A 13,505-nucleotide genomic window follows, 5' to 3' on the forward strand; every position below is an offset into this window, starting at 1 on the left:
GCGTGATAATAAAAGTCCTTAGTATTTGAAATATTATCAAATTCGGTGGGAAGGCAGGAGGTATCCTAAAACTAAAATATACAAAATCGTTCTATTCATTACAGGAATCTTATCTAATCTGCAAGATTTACGTCTCATTCAGGTCTCCAGCCTTCTCTCACTCAAGCAAAGAAAAGTTATTCAACAATTAATTTTCCACAGTGAAGCTCACGCTACAGTCTGCAGTCCCTGCGGCGCATATGCTTAGCTGCGCAGTAAGCAAAGCACAATGTAATGTATCTATAGAAGAAGCGTAGAATGATTAGAATATCAGCTAATCGCAGGGTCGCAGGGCTCTCTTACGTGTCGTTCCTCTTGTTTGTGTTTTCATTAAAAATAGTCGAGATTAAATTACTTTAAAAAATTGCAAAGAATTAGCCGGCTTTCTTACTACATTCAGATGCAATCGAATTTTATGCAATATTTTATTATATTGGCCATTATATTTGGATATCAGTTATTTGGTGGAAAAAGAGAATAATGTGTATGCAAAAAGGGTCGACGATAAATTCAATTTCGGCCAAGAGGCCCAAAGATTACGAACTACTTTGCATCATTACATCAACATTTGGATACAGCTCAACCTTTTAAGATGTGTGGAAATTTGCACAGAATTGAGATAGGGATTCTGAAATTCCAGCAAAAAGTACAAAACAATCCATCAACGTGCTATTCGAGCAAATATGAAAGCAGATTCATCACTTTGTTAGGCAGAAGCTCGAAGTAAGGCCAAATGTCAGAGCTGCTAAACTTAAACAGTTTAATTTATTTTTTTACAAATTGGCAGATTCTGGGTAAAGAAGCCAGCGGCTCTTTGCCCTTTGCTCAATAGGTGCCTGGTGCGTGGGGTCTGGTGTCTGGCAGCTGGGCAGGTGCACATTTAATAGGCTTAGCAGCAACCCCTAAGCCGGCTTAAATGCAAAGTGCGTTAATTTAATGACAGAAACAGCAACAACGCCAGCAGGCGGCGCCACAAGTGCCCGCGAGAGCACGCAGCCTGTAACACTTCCTTCCAGCATACAGTGCGGCCGAGAAGTTTGTTGACCTGTGTCAAAATGCTGCAGCGTAACGTAACCAAACAGGAGGAAACATGCGGACGAGGATGAAATCAAAGTCAGCCAACATTAGCTTAACCCTCTTCCATTTGTCCATTTCAGTTTAAGGTGAAACACAAATACAACTTAAGGACCTTAGCTGCAAATTTAATTAAATAATTATATCAATTATATTAACTATTGCCTATGCGAAGTAAATGTTCATTACTAATAAAGTATAGCCTGAAACAAAATATTTGTTGTGATAATCAAAGAAGATATTTGTGAAAGAATTTCGCAAATGAGAAATTTGACTGACATACATGAGTATATATATATATTAGTAAATAGAGGAGATCAACAGTCACATTACAATTTTACTGTTAACCAACTTGTTGCTGCCCTGATGGGTTTGCTCTATATATTAGTCGAGGGTTGTTTACACAGGTATATGTATTCTTGAAGATATATAGTATATTTGAAGACATATAGTACAAGCAACAAATCTGAATAATTGAAGATATATAGTATATTTGAAGACATATAGTACAAGCAACAAATCTGAATACTTGAAGATATATAGTATATTTGAAGATATATAGTACAAGCAACAAATCTGAATACTTGAAGATATATAATATATTTGAAGATATATAGTATATTTGAAGATATATAGTATATTTGAAGATATATAGTACAAGCAACAAATCTGAATACTTGAAGATATATAGTATATTTGAAGATATATAGTATATTTGAAGATATATAGTACAAGCAACAAATCTGAATACTTGAAGATATATAATATATTTGAAGATATATAGTATATTTGAAGATATATAGTATATTTGAAGATATATAGTACAAGCAACAACAAATCTGAATACTTTATCAGTTGAAGGCATCAGTGAGTATGTGTTCCGAATTCATCTCTAGTCTCTTTGATTTCACACAGAAGGACGGAAGGACGGACAGCAGGGCAGACGTTCAGTGCGTGAACTAGTATAATAATGACAAAGCTTTTTTCACGAACAACTTTACCTGTAACGCTGGGAACAGAAAAAGGAAAAGCAATTAGTGCCATGGTGCGACCTGTGTACTGCTCGCTTCACTGGGCAATAATGAGATTTGCGTGCAGCTTTAAGATCGATGTTAAATTTGTTGAAGAGTTCCTTGAGCAAAGGCAAAGCAATTAAAGACTTGGGTCAATGCCAAAAGGTAAGTTATGTTGTAGATAATATTCGGCTCCACTTGAAATTCGTTTTTATTTCCATGTGGGCAAAAAAGCTATTCTCATATGTGGCATCCTTTGCGAGGGCACTCGACATTCCATTTGTTATTCCACTAGACAATAAGCCATTAAAAATCAATTGGACCCGAAAATGCAAAGTGCCCCACGAACAAGCCGGCGCATGGGTAACTTTTTCGATAGAGCGAAAGCAAGGCAAACAAAAACAACAATTTTTAGGGCCTACCCAAAGCAAATAAATGGAAGTATTTTGTCTGGCTTTGCATTCCGCTAAATTGACTCTCAACTTTACGCAAATGGTACAAGAGCCGCCCGCATAATCACGCACACATACATATGTGCGGATAACTATGTACATATCTGAAGGAACATACATACCCTTTCAAAGGGTTCGAATCGCTTCGAGTTGCACAGCAACATTTCGTTTTCACATTCGAAGGAAGAAGAAATTTGAAATCGATGTATTAAATAATTCATTGACATTTCTTATTTTAAGCGTGTTTTTGTTATATTTATTATGCCCAGTCAGTATAACGTGCTTACACATAAGTATTTATTTAATAATAAGCTAAAATAATAATAGAACATACACAGAAATATAACACGTCCTTTTTGAAGCTTAGTTGAATCTTAACACTGCTAAGCATTTCAGATTAAAAAGTAATTGCAAATTAAATAAAAATAAGGAATAAGAGCATAAACATAAGACGATATAAAACTATTTTGGGTAAATTAAAAATATTTTATATATGTGCAAAACTGTAATTAAAATAATGAAATTATTTCATATATATTTTTTAAAAGTACAAAATAATAATTAATAAAATAATATAAAATAAAAAATATTTCCAATTTTCTGTGAAGCACAAATATGTATGAGGCAAGATCTCTGGAGCTCCTGATATGTAATTGCTACGCCTGAACTGGACTTATATCGAATTAAATAAAAAAAAATTAGACCAAAATAAGCTAATAATTTTGCAGCAAATACTTTGGACTATATAGTTTTTGTACTACTTGCCAAGGTATCAATTGTCTAAAGTCAAAAGAGTGGGTCTGCAGTAACTTCACAGTCAATATTCGCGACTCAGCGTTCAGATCTTTGGCGATTTGCCATCCTCCCAATGCTTGATGAATCAATAGAGGAAGTCAAAGGTAACCTTCTTGTCTTTTTTTCAAGCTGTAAAAATATATCAGAGACAGCTTAGTCCGATTATTCGCGTCTCCTTTTGACGCAGATATCTACTATAAACACTTAGTCAGAAACTGCCTACACGAGTATATATTCTATAGCTTCAATAACGTCAAATGATATAGTATTTAGCGATCTGCCACGTCTATAATGGACGCATGCATTCATAATCTAAGTATCTACCTACAGCCAAACAGACAGACTAACTGATAGGCGGAGAGACAGTAAGTCGAAAGTTACTCTTTTCACTTCATGAGCGAGTCTCGAAGACTATCTTAAGTAAGTTTGAGGAACACAGACGAAGTACTATACAACCTATATACTTATATTCGTAGTCCACTGGACTCCACTCTATCTGTAGGTAAACAGACCTCTTACATGCATTCCACTCATCTTGGGCTAAAATGATTATGAGTATTTGAGTTTCGGCTTTGATGTAGCTTTTTAAGCAAATCCTGCTCAAACATGTGTCGGCCTTGGCAACTAGTTTCGCTGACTCGACGCCAACCAGCGACGAGAATCTCGGCGCTTTAGTAAATCTGTGCTGTGCCTGTCAACGTGCTGGCTTCCGCTTCCATATATCCCTAATGTCTTTGAGAGTTGCCTCTGTTGTCTTGGTGTCTGCTACGAGCTGAGAAAGCTGCCTCGTCCCGTGGGTCCTTCGCCCATTTGGACTGCTGCCCAGTTGCTTGGCTACCCACTTGCCCCGTTGTGCGCTTGGCCTCTTAGCAGCCGATACAGTGGGCCATTTAATCGTAAAGTGCCGCCTGCAATGGGACTGCGAGTGTCCGGGTGGGATGAACGAGTGCAGTGAATTATTTGTTTTTATTTTACGATTATGGCCGCGTCTTTCTGCTCATTGTGGCTTTCACAATTCAATGTGTATGCAAATACTTGATTGGCATCCGGTTTTTTATGTGCGGACAGCTGATATTGATTGCGCCGAGAGCCTTGTAAGACATTCCATCCGAAGTGCTGTCCAAACACAATAACCGCAGGCCATGTTCCTTATGTTCGCCATTCCACTTGGCTGCCTTGATTGATATGCCTGATTGGCAGCTGCTATTTGTTGGCTTATCATTACGAGCGATAATCAAAAGCCAAATTTCAGCTCCAAGTGCCAGTGCCAAATATCAATCTAATATTTATTTGAATTGACACTTGAGAAATGAATATTGCGCATATTCTGAGTAACTTTGTAAGTTTGATCGGGAAAGGACAAAGTTTCTGCTTGATTGTCACTGTCCATAACTAGAATTTAGCCAAATTAAAAGTTAACAATCTGGTCAGATCATTTAAACTCAAGCTCATCAGCGACCCACTAACAGAAGTTAAAACTCTTTAGGAACTACATCAATTTGCGTTTCAGTTTAACCTATCGAATATCTACTATACTTCAATCTTATTTCTGGTGGGAATATCACAGCTCAGCAAACAGATTGCCAAAAACTAAAAAACAATATAAAATATATCTCTATAATATATAATATATGAACATCTCCCAGCTATACTGCAATTAGTTGGCGCCAACTCGCTGAGACGCCACCACAGAACCGGAAAGTCCACGAACCAAGAAAAAATAGTTACTCAACTAAACAATGAAGACAAATAAATGTATAAGAAAAAGTTTTTTGGCGCGATGTTGAAGTTGAAAAAAATGCGGGCCAAACTTCCTGAAGAACAAAGCCGATTCAACAGCGAAGAAAGTAGGAGTCAAAGCTCTTTACGAGTCGTAAGCTCTGTTGAAATAACTATGAAAACTGCATAGTGTATAAATAAGTCGGACAAATAATGAGAGCAAATTGCAAAACTTCTGGATCGAAACCCAAATTTCTTATGAAATACCTTCAACTCTTTACACCAAACGCTAAATTCATATATATATTTTTCTGAAATTTCTTAAGCTGAAATCAGATCCTTTTAAGGATTGCAACTCTATCTCTCCGCTGTTTTGCTCCACTTTCTTCTCTCTCTCTCTCTGTCTCTCCCTCTCTCTCTCTCCCTCCTCTCTCTCTCTTCACTCTCTCTCTCTCTCTCTGTGTCTCTCTCTCTCGAATTCTCTCTCTCTCTCTCGCTCTCCACTATCTCTTCTCTCTCTCTTCACTCGCTCTCCACTATCTTTTCTCTCTACCTTCACTCTCTCTTCCTTCACTCTCTCTTCCTTCACTCTCTCTCCCACCTATCTCTCTCTCTCTGTCTCTCTCTCTCTCTCTGTCTCTCTCTCTCTCGAATTCTCTCTCTCTCGCTCTTGTATGACGTTTTTGTTGTGAGTCCTAAATTCTTTACACATAAGTTCATAAATTTGAACAAATAATTTCTAAAGCATTTAATATTCCTGCATTTTGTACTCGCTTTTCGAGAGTGTTTATAGAGGGTATTCGCACAGAGTGTGTATCACAGTAAGTACTACTTGTACACCTACAAATCTGTTAGTGCACGGGTCATTTGGAGGAAATATGAAGCTTACACAGCTAAAAAATGTGTTTTCCGGTGTGAAATTCAGGTTTCCAAAGTTCGCCACGTTTGCCCACATTTCAATTGGCCAAGTTTAAAGGCGAGCTACGCGTGATGCTCCCACGTTTATCGGACGCACAAATTTTATAAATTGCTCGGCAGTTAGGCAGATTATACAGAGTACGTGTGTGCGTATGAGTATGTTTTGTGTGGCGTATCAGCCTTCTCCTTGTGTGCGACACGCGCCTCTGATAAAAAAAGGCAGCTACAAAGTTGAAGGCATTTTCCGGGCTGCCACGAGCTTCTCATTTGTAGACCTCGCGAGTCGTTCCCCTCTTCGAAATTAAAAGTTTGCGTAGTTCATGTTAAAGTTTTCGCTTCGTTGTTGCCGGTGGCATGGGTATGAGCGCTGGGCGTTGGGCGTGGCGTGACATGTTTTTACTGTGGCTCATTTGTGCGCTATGGATTTTTAATTGTCTTGATTAGCATAAGAATAGTTCGAGTAGAACTTGCGTATAATTAAAATTCAATCGCATCTACTTAAGACACTTCCATAAAGTCAACAACTAATGCCGCGTAAACATCTTGCATGAACTTTCAGGAGCTGCAACTTTTTTCAGTTCAAGTAAATTGTTTCTCTAGCTGTTAGTTTGTTGTCGTCGTCGTGATTGCCTGCAGGATGTTGTTGTCCGCACAAGTTTGGATTTTTATTGCCATTGCTTAAGAGCTGCAGATTTGTACATGAAAAACTTCTTGGACCCGACAGCTGCAGGAGCACAGTTCGACCATTCTCCCCACACACGCAGAGTAAAAGTTGGGAAAACTTAAAGTTGAACTCGAAAAGAGACTGTCCATTAAAGGATTGCACTTTCAAATAGTTGCGCAAGTGGAATTATTGTGCGAAAGTCGAATCGTGCAACGGCAATGATCGAGATTTGCAGACCATTTACATGAATTTGCAAACAACATTCCCAAACTTTTCGAGTATAAGTTTATTTGTTAGGCTACACAAAGTAATTCCTCATTTGGTTAAGCCAACTCCTTCCCCTTTATTCAATATTTTAATGCTATGAAATTCACAATATTAAACAAGTATACTGGCTTTTATGATATATCCGTCTTTCTTGGCGTTCATTGCCCTATCTATCACTATCCTATATCCTATAGAAGTCCCATTTTATCCTTCTGAGTGAAGAGCATAGAACACATCTGCACATATGTATGTGTGTATATCAGTCTAATCTTATCTCTAATCGAGTTAATCTCCTGATAACTCTGGCAACCATAGAAAGGAACATTTAGAAACGTTTTCTTTTGCTATGGGTTGATCCCATCTTCCATTTGTTTCGATTGAACATTTTAGCTTTTTAGGCCTTTTAATAGACTTTTGTTCGATTGTTCTTCATCCCATTTTTTTGTACATCATTTGTGATTCTCTCTTTCTCTTCAAAGTAGCTTCTTGTGGAGTATTTAGAGTATAACCTGCGTCAGTTATTCATGAGTCGCTTTGCCAAAGCTTTAACCCTCTTCTAACAAGCGCATTAAGCACGTGAGTATAAGTGATTCTCTTTACTTCGTCTTCCTCCCGACCGCTATAGAATCCTCAGTACCGTATAATTATAGTTAATGTGCTACCGTTGACAAACTTGTTTAGGCTGAACGAATTAAGAAGGCAATTAGACCATAATTAGCACTTAAAGAAGACAGCCGATGTCCTGCCCAAGACTATAAAAGCGTGTGGCTAGCATTGTCAACGACTGCAGAGCAAAAGAAATGGTCAACATAGTGAAGTATCCTCCAAGCAGGAGTGAAAGGCATGGACTGCTTCAATACTGGAGGCGTCATCCATTGAAGCTGGCCATTGCGAACACCTTTTGGGAGTACACGGAGCGCACCAAGGTGAGCGGCATGTGGCTGCTGCGACGCAATCGAACCCACGGACTGTCCAGGTGAGTGACAGACACGTATAACTGAACAGCTGGGACATGACTCACCTGTGCAGGTTATCAATCGAGACTCAACCGGTAACCTATCGTCGACTGGAACACTTACTTCAATTAGGCTCCTCCAATTACCATAATCAAATGCAACACGAGCTGAATCCTAATCTCCTTTTGAAATTGGATTTTTTGACTTTATAACCTAAGACTGCACAATACGATTTAGACTATTTTGGAGGTCCTGTCGCAACAAGCCATTCACTCGATTCTTACTTAGACCAGTCTAAATCAAAGGAGCTCTTGTAGCTATTATTTTACTCAACTGTCCCAAAAGCATCTTGAGCAAGGCTCAGCATTATATACATCTGCTGTTGTGCTAATTATATATATATATATAATTTTGCATTGCAATCACAGATTGATTTGGGCATCGGTGCTGGTTCAGCTGCTGTGTCTGAGCATCTATTTGACTCTGCTGCTCTGGCTGAAGTTCTACTCCTATCCCATTCTCAACACCATTTCGAATGAGCTGTCTATTACGGATGTGGCCTTTCCCGGGGTTACCATATGTAGTCCCAAAACGGTGAACAAGGAGCGCGTTCAACGCTACGTCCGAACACTGTGAGTCGGAATGGATATTCTCTAGAAGAAACTTATTGACATTTTCTTTAACTCTCTCAGCCAGATACCTAAGGAGTACGACATAGCCGATGTGGCAGCTGGCTTTGAGTTTCTGAATGCTTTCACGGATCAGAGTTTTGTGCCCACCTCGCAGGATAGCTACAAGACAACAGATGCTGTGCTGCGATTCAACAACGTGTCCATATGGGAAGCTGCGATGGCTGTTAGTCCGGGCTGTGCGGATTTTGTCAAGCGCTGCTTTTGGGGCTACTCGGAGTTTCCGTGCAATCAGAGCCATGAATACTTATCATTTATACCGACGACGGCATTCCTTGGTCCGTGCTGCTCCTTCAACTATAATCCGCGCAATTCCAGCTTTCTGCCCTTCTCGGCAAACATCTTTGGCATGGATGGGGGCCTCACCTTTATCGGCGCTGAAGGCTCTGAGCGAAATCTAAGCACCGGCCTCATTGTACTGGTCCATCATCCGATGGATTATGTAACGGAAAAAGCTGCGTCGGTCACCATAACTGCAAGATCCGAGAGCTTTGTCGAGGTCTCGCCCACCGTGCAAACCTCCTCGACAGAGGTGCTCGAGCTGTCTGAACGCAAACGAGATTGCCTCACCTCGGATGACGTGCAGCTACGCAACTATCGCCAGGCAGCCTGCCTACTTGCCTGCCAGACGGAGGCAATCGGCAAGCGCTGTGGCTGCCATCCTTACCTTCTACCCACAGTGAGCAATAAGTTCAAGGAATGCAGTCTCAACGATACCTTCTGCTACGCATATAACTATGGTGAATTGAGCGAACTAACCCCATACTTGACTGCGTCTTATCCAAAGCCAAATAAATTGCCTGCCTTTGTGTTCTTTCACCTCCTTTCCCTTACCTCTCATTTTCACTCCCGCAACGTTTGAGTTATTTGCCTTCAATGTCATTGCCATGACGCTCCGCCTGCCTGCCCCCCTCACTTTGTCTTATGTGGTGCATTGTTGTCTTCATGTCGTCCCCTCACTTTTCACTTCAGTTACATCATTTATAATTTATACTAAATATTCACAATGCGTGCCTGTCCGTATGCTTAAGTGGTTCTCCCCAGAAATACTTGGAAATTGCTTCACAACTGGTCCTTAAAGGCGCTTCGGTATGCAAAGCCATAACCATTATAGTATATATGTATAAGTCTGCAGCCCAAATAACAAGTTTCGGCAAGTATCTGCTAAAACTCTTACTACTAACTCGCATACACATAAGTACGCTTGGGTATTTGTTTAACGATTTAGTATATCAGAGTTCTAAAAGCTTAATGTTCCTTATTGTTTCCTTTGTGTATTATGTAAGATATGATCTATCTGATATTTACATAGCTGAACTATATATATGATTATAGTAATTTATAAGTGCAACTTAATATTTAAAATTGATTAAGTTGCACAATTGTCGCATTGCTTCAGAAATCTTTTGTTGATATTGTGTCCTCTAAAGACTATATTATTTCATCTTAATCGTATGAATATTAACTTCCCATACTGTAATATATATATCCTTATTTTCAGACAATTTCAAGAGTGTTCGCTGCGATCAATGCCTGCCCAATTGCTACGACGTCACTTACTCAACGCTGTCCTATAAAACGGATCTCAATGTACATCAGTTCTCAGTGAGTAACTTTTAGTGAGTATCCAATAGAATTTTATTCTATAATGTATTAAGATTAACAATATATCGTATAGCAATCAGGAGATGTTTAACAATGATAGCTTCATGCTGCGGGTCTACTTGGCCAAGCAGGTCGTTCCAGTGATCCGAAAGGTGACTGTCATGTCCTGGATTGGACTGTTGTGTAAGTGTGTATCCATGTTGCAAATTCAGTTTACAATTTTTCATTTGATTACAGCTGATTTAGGAGGCATTTTCAATTTGTGCTTGGGCCTAAGCATGATTTCCATTGTAGAATTCTTCTACTACTGCACGTATCGCCTGTATATCAATTATCAGCAGCAAAAGCAACTTCTTATAAAACAAGCTTGGAATTAGACTCAATTAAAAATATCATTTATATATTTTCTTTGATATACAACTTAATTTTAAAAGGGGTTTATTTCATAACGCGTGCTTATTGTTTTTTCTTTTTACTCTTTTGCGATTGCTTAGTCGCTTTTCGCTTTTTGGTCGCTGGCGTTTGCTGCTCTGGTGCTGTCGTTTGTTCCTCGGCCGTTCCATCATCACTGTCACTATGTTAAGAGAAATTGATTAATATTATATTATTTGATTTAGATTTTATATGAAAACTCACCCCACGGTGTCCATCTGTTCAAACATGTTCTCATATTCCGTGTCCAGGGGTGTTGCCTTAACCTCTTTCTTGTTTTTGTTTTTCTTATGCACTTGCTCTTCGGGCTCTACTTCGTCGTCATTCTCGATGGACTCTGGCTGTTGTAGTGGCACCTGGTTAATGAGCACCTTCGTTGCCTTCGACTTAACATAACATTGATAGAGCAGCACAGTCGAGTCGGCATCGTGTACTCGCACATAGCGATCCAGAGAAGCGGAGCTTAGATATTTTCCCGTGTCATCCAAGTGCAGGTCGCTGATACCGCCTGTAAAGCCTTTATAGGTGTGGACATGTGTTTTCATGCGGCGCGTGTCAAAGGCCTACAAAGAAATTGTAATGAAAAAAGTATTTCAGCCTGAGCATAAATTAGAGCTCACCTTTAAGACACCCATTGTGGTGCCTGTGTATATGTAGTGACCTTTTGCAACGAGCGAAGCAAAGCTCATGCCATGCTCTTCGCTGGCAAAGTGAGTCACAGGCCGACGTTGCTTGCGCGTATCGTAGAGCCGCACATAGCCATGGCGGGAGCAGGTGGCCAAGACGCTAGGTCCATCTACAAAGCCGATATCGCTGTCCCACACGGGCACCTCCAGCTGCAGATAATCGTTGGGCAAATTCTTAGAGCTGAAGATCTGTTTGCCATCGGCACTCAGGTCGTACACTTTCAAGTTATTCTGTCGTGCTTTGCCACCAGTGGCCACAATCTGCCTCTCTATGGTGCACTGACGCATATGGTCCATTTGATCACCAGTGTTGATGAGAACCGGATCCACTATGGCCTCCTCCTCCTCATCAGCTGCACCCAGCGACAAAATCTGTATATTTCCATTGCCAAAGCCACCAATCAGGTTGTTATTATAACGAGCTAGACCTACAATTGGAGCGCCGGTAAAATCTATGCGACGCGTGTTTACGCCACCGCCGACTCCAAGTGAGTGCAGCTCAGCTACGTTCTTCGCACGACCGAGCAGAATTTCCGTTTTTGCCTCATTGCCATATGTCAGCGCAGTCACTCGCGATTCTTTGTCCAGAGCTGTCACATCGCTAAGATTTGATTGTGCATATGGATTCTTTTCAGCAGCGGGTAACAAATCTGCAAACGATAAAGTTAAAGAACTGCTACCAGCAGAGCACTTAGTTTGACTCACGTTTAAATGAGCCTGTGTGTGTGCCTACAAATAATTCATGTTTGGCTGTATAATTGGGATGTTTTAAGTTCGCCGTAGTCCACTTCATTTTGTTAAATTGTCTTTTAATTTAATTTTTAGACAATAAAACAATTCCCGACTGACGGCCAGGAGGCAAAACAATATCAACACGTGCAACGCTAAAGTTGTGCGAGCGAGATAGCCGCATGAGCTACCTATCGCGAAACGATTAGCTGCCGAACTTACTAACACTGGTTAGTATCGCATAGCACATAGTCCACCACTAACTAATATATCGCTTGAACAGCTAGCGACTTTTAATTTCAAACAATAACATGCTGAGGTCTTAATTTTTATATAATTCATCTTAATTATGACGCTGACAAAGGTCTACGATGCGGCCACTGTGTTTAAGCACTTAAATGGCATTATCAACGTTTACAAGCCTGCTGGCATGAAAGTTAAACATGTGCGCAATGCCATATTAAGCAACATATGCAAAGGTTCGTCGAATAAACTTGAAATGAGTGCCGAATTAAAAAGTATTGTATATTTTGTAGGACTGAATGAACTGAAACAACGAGAGCCACGTAAACTGCCAAATGACATGCGGCTGCTGGGCTCCGGCGCTGCCACAGACACAGTACTGCATAAAATAGCCGCCAACTCTGATCTTTCGGATCACATATTGGCCAGTGGACCTCGTTACCTGCCAGGTGATATTCGTTGCGCACCTGTCGGCACATTAGGTGACCACACAAGCGGCGTATTGTGTAAGTAATCTAAATTACTATATACAACTACAGATAGTCGCATATCGTTTAGTTTAGTGTTTGGTCTAAACAAGGGACTGCAGCAGTCGAGCCTCATCCAGCGGAATCGTCCAGTGCGGATTTACCATGTGACTGCTCGAATGGGCACAGCCACAGAGAATCATCTGCCCGACTCACGAGTGACTGTGCGCGCTAATCATCGACACCTAACACCGGAACGCATTAGCGGATTAGCATCCTCCATGCAGGCTTCACATCAGCGGAAAATGTACGAGTTGTGCGGCGTCGACTTACAGACGCAGGCGGCCTACGAGTTGGCCTGCAAGGGACTACTGCGACCCGCCGACAATAGTCAGCCCGTTATCTATGGCATTAAACTCATACACTTTAACAGACCTCACTTTACGCTCGAGCTGCACACAATCAACGAGAATGAACAGTATATGGCAGCCCTGATCCACGACATGGCTATAGAATTACGTACAGTGGCTCACTGTTCACAGCTGCGTTGCATACGCCACGCCCACTTTGATGTGACCGAAAGCCTGCTGCGACACGGCTGGCATCTACCGGGCATCATGAAGAACCTGCGACTGCAGCAAAATGTGCTCAAAGCACATCCACAGCTATTGGACCAGCAACGCGTGGATCTACATGCTGCTCAGTAGTAAATTAAATAGCTTTTTATAAACATAAGTAATGGAAATGTAAATATAAG

General features: G+C 40.6%; 3 protein-coding genes across 3 annotated transcripts; 2 read left to right on the top strand and 1 right to left on the bottom strand.

Moving 5' to 3' along the window:
• Positions 1 to 7,741: 7,741 nt before the first annotated feature.
• On the top strand, positions 7,742 to 10,583 carry LOC111604370 (sodium channel protein Nach). Its single transcript, XM_023322441.2, has 6 exons — positions 7,742 to 7,917; positions 8,326 to 8,529; positions 8,590 to 9,326; positions 10,088 to 10,205; positions 10,265 to 10,374; positions 10,429 to 10,583. The coding sequence occupies exons 1-6, from the start codon at positions 7,742 to 7,744 to the stop codon at positions 10,566 to 10,568; spliced, it is 1,485 nt and encodes a 494-aa protein (XP_023178209.1). The 3' UTR covers positions 10,569 to 10,583.
• Positions 10,565 to 12,222, bottom strand: LOC111604352 (WD repeat-containing protein 74). Its single transcript, XM_023322417.2, has 4 exons — positions 12,015 to 12,222; positions 11,244 to 11,959; positions 10,828 to 11,186; positions 10,565 to 10,765 (listed from the first exon to the last, which is right to left on the bottom strand). The coding sequence occupies exons 1-4, from the start codon at positions 12,100 to 12,102 to the stop codon at positions 10,648 to 10,650; spliced, it is 1,281 nt and encodes a 426-aa protein (XP_023178185.1). The 5' UTR covers positions 12,103 to 12,222; the 3' UTR covers positions 10,565 to 10,647.
• Positions 12,223 to 12,295: 73 nt separating this feature from the next.
• On the top strand, positions 12,296 to 13,505 carry LOC111604353 (mitochondrial mRNA pseudouridine synthase Trub2). The gene is made up of 3 exons (XM_023322418.2): positions 12,296 to 12,517; positions 12,575 to 12,787; positions 12,845 to 13,505. Exons 1-3 carry the CDS (start codon positions 12,388 to 12,390, stop codon positions 13,453 to 13,455), a joined length of 954 nt encoding a protein of 317 aa, XP_023178186.1. The 5' UTR covers positions 12,296 to 12,387; the 3' UTR covers positions 13,456 to 13,505.

The sequence above is a fragment of the Drosophila hydei genome, unplaced genomic scaffold (genome assembly GCF_003285905.1).
Source record: "Drosophila hydei strain 15085-1641.00,03,60 unplaced genomic scaffold, DhydRS2 tig00000060-arrow-pilon, whole genome shotgun sequence".
In the NCBI taxonomy this organism is placed as follows: Eukaryota; Metazoa; Arthropoda; class Insecta; order Diptera; family Drosophilidae; genus Drosophila; species Drosophila hydei.

Coding starts and splice junctions, on each gene's coding strand:
- LOC111604370 (XM_023322441.2), top strand. CDS start 7,742: ATGGTCAACATAGTGAAGTATCCTCCAAGCAGGAGTGAAAGGCATGGA. Junction 8,530..8,589: donor CAACGCTACGTCCGAACACT/GTGAGTCGGAAT, acceptor TAACTCTCTCAG/CCAGATACCTAAGGAGTACG. Junction 10,206..10,264: donor TTCTCAGTGAGTAACTTTTA/GTGAGTATCCAA, acceptor TATATCGTATAG/CAATCAGGAGATGTTTAACA.
- LOC111604352 (XM_023322417.2), bottom strand. CDS start 12,102: ATGAAGTGGACTACGGCGAACTTAAAACATCCCAATTATACAGCCAAA. Junction 11,187..11,243: donor CCACAATGGGTGTCTTAAAG/GTGAGCTCTAAT, acceptor ATTTCTTTGTAG/GCCTTTGACACGCGCCGCAT. Junction 10,766..10,827: donor GAACAGATGGACACCGTGGG/GTGAGTTTTCAT, acceptor CTCTTAACATAG/TGACAGTGATGATGGAACGG.
- LOC111604353 (XM_023322418.2), top strand. CDS start 12,388: ATGACGCTGACAAAGGTCTACGATGCGGCCACTGTGTTTAAGCACTTA. Junction 12,518..12,574: donor ATTAAGCAACATATGCAAAG/GTTCGTCGAATA, acceptor TATATTTTGTAG/GACTGAATGAACTGAAACAA. Junction 12,788..12,844: donor CCACACAAGCGGCGTATTGT/GTAAGTAATCTA, acceptor CGTTTAGTTTAG/TGTTTGGTCTAAACAAGGGA.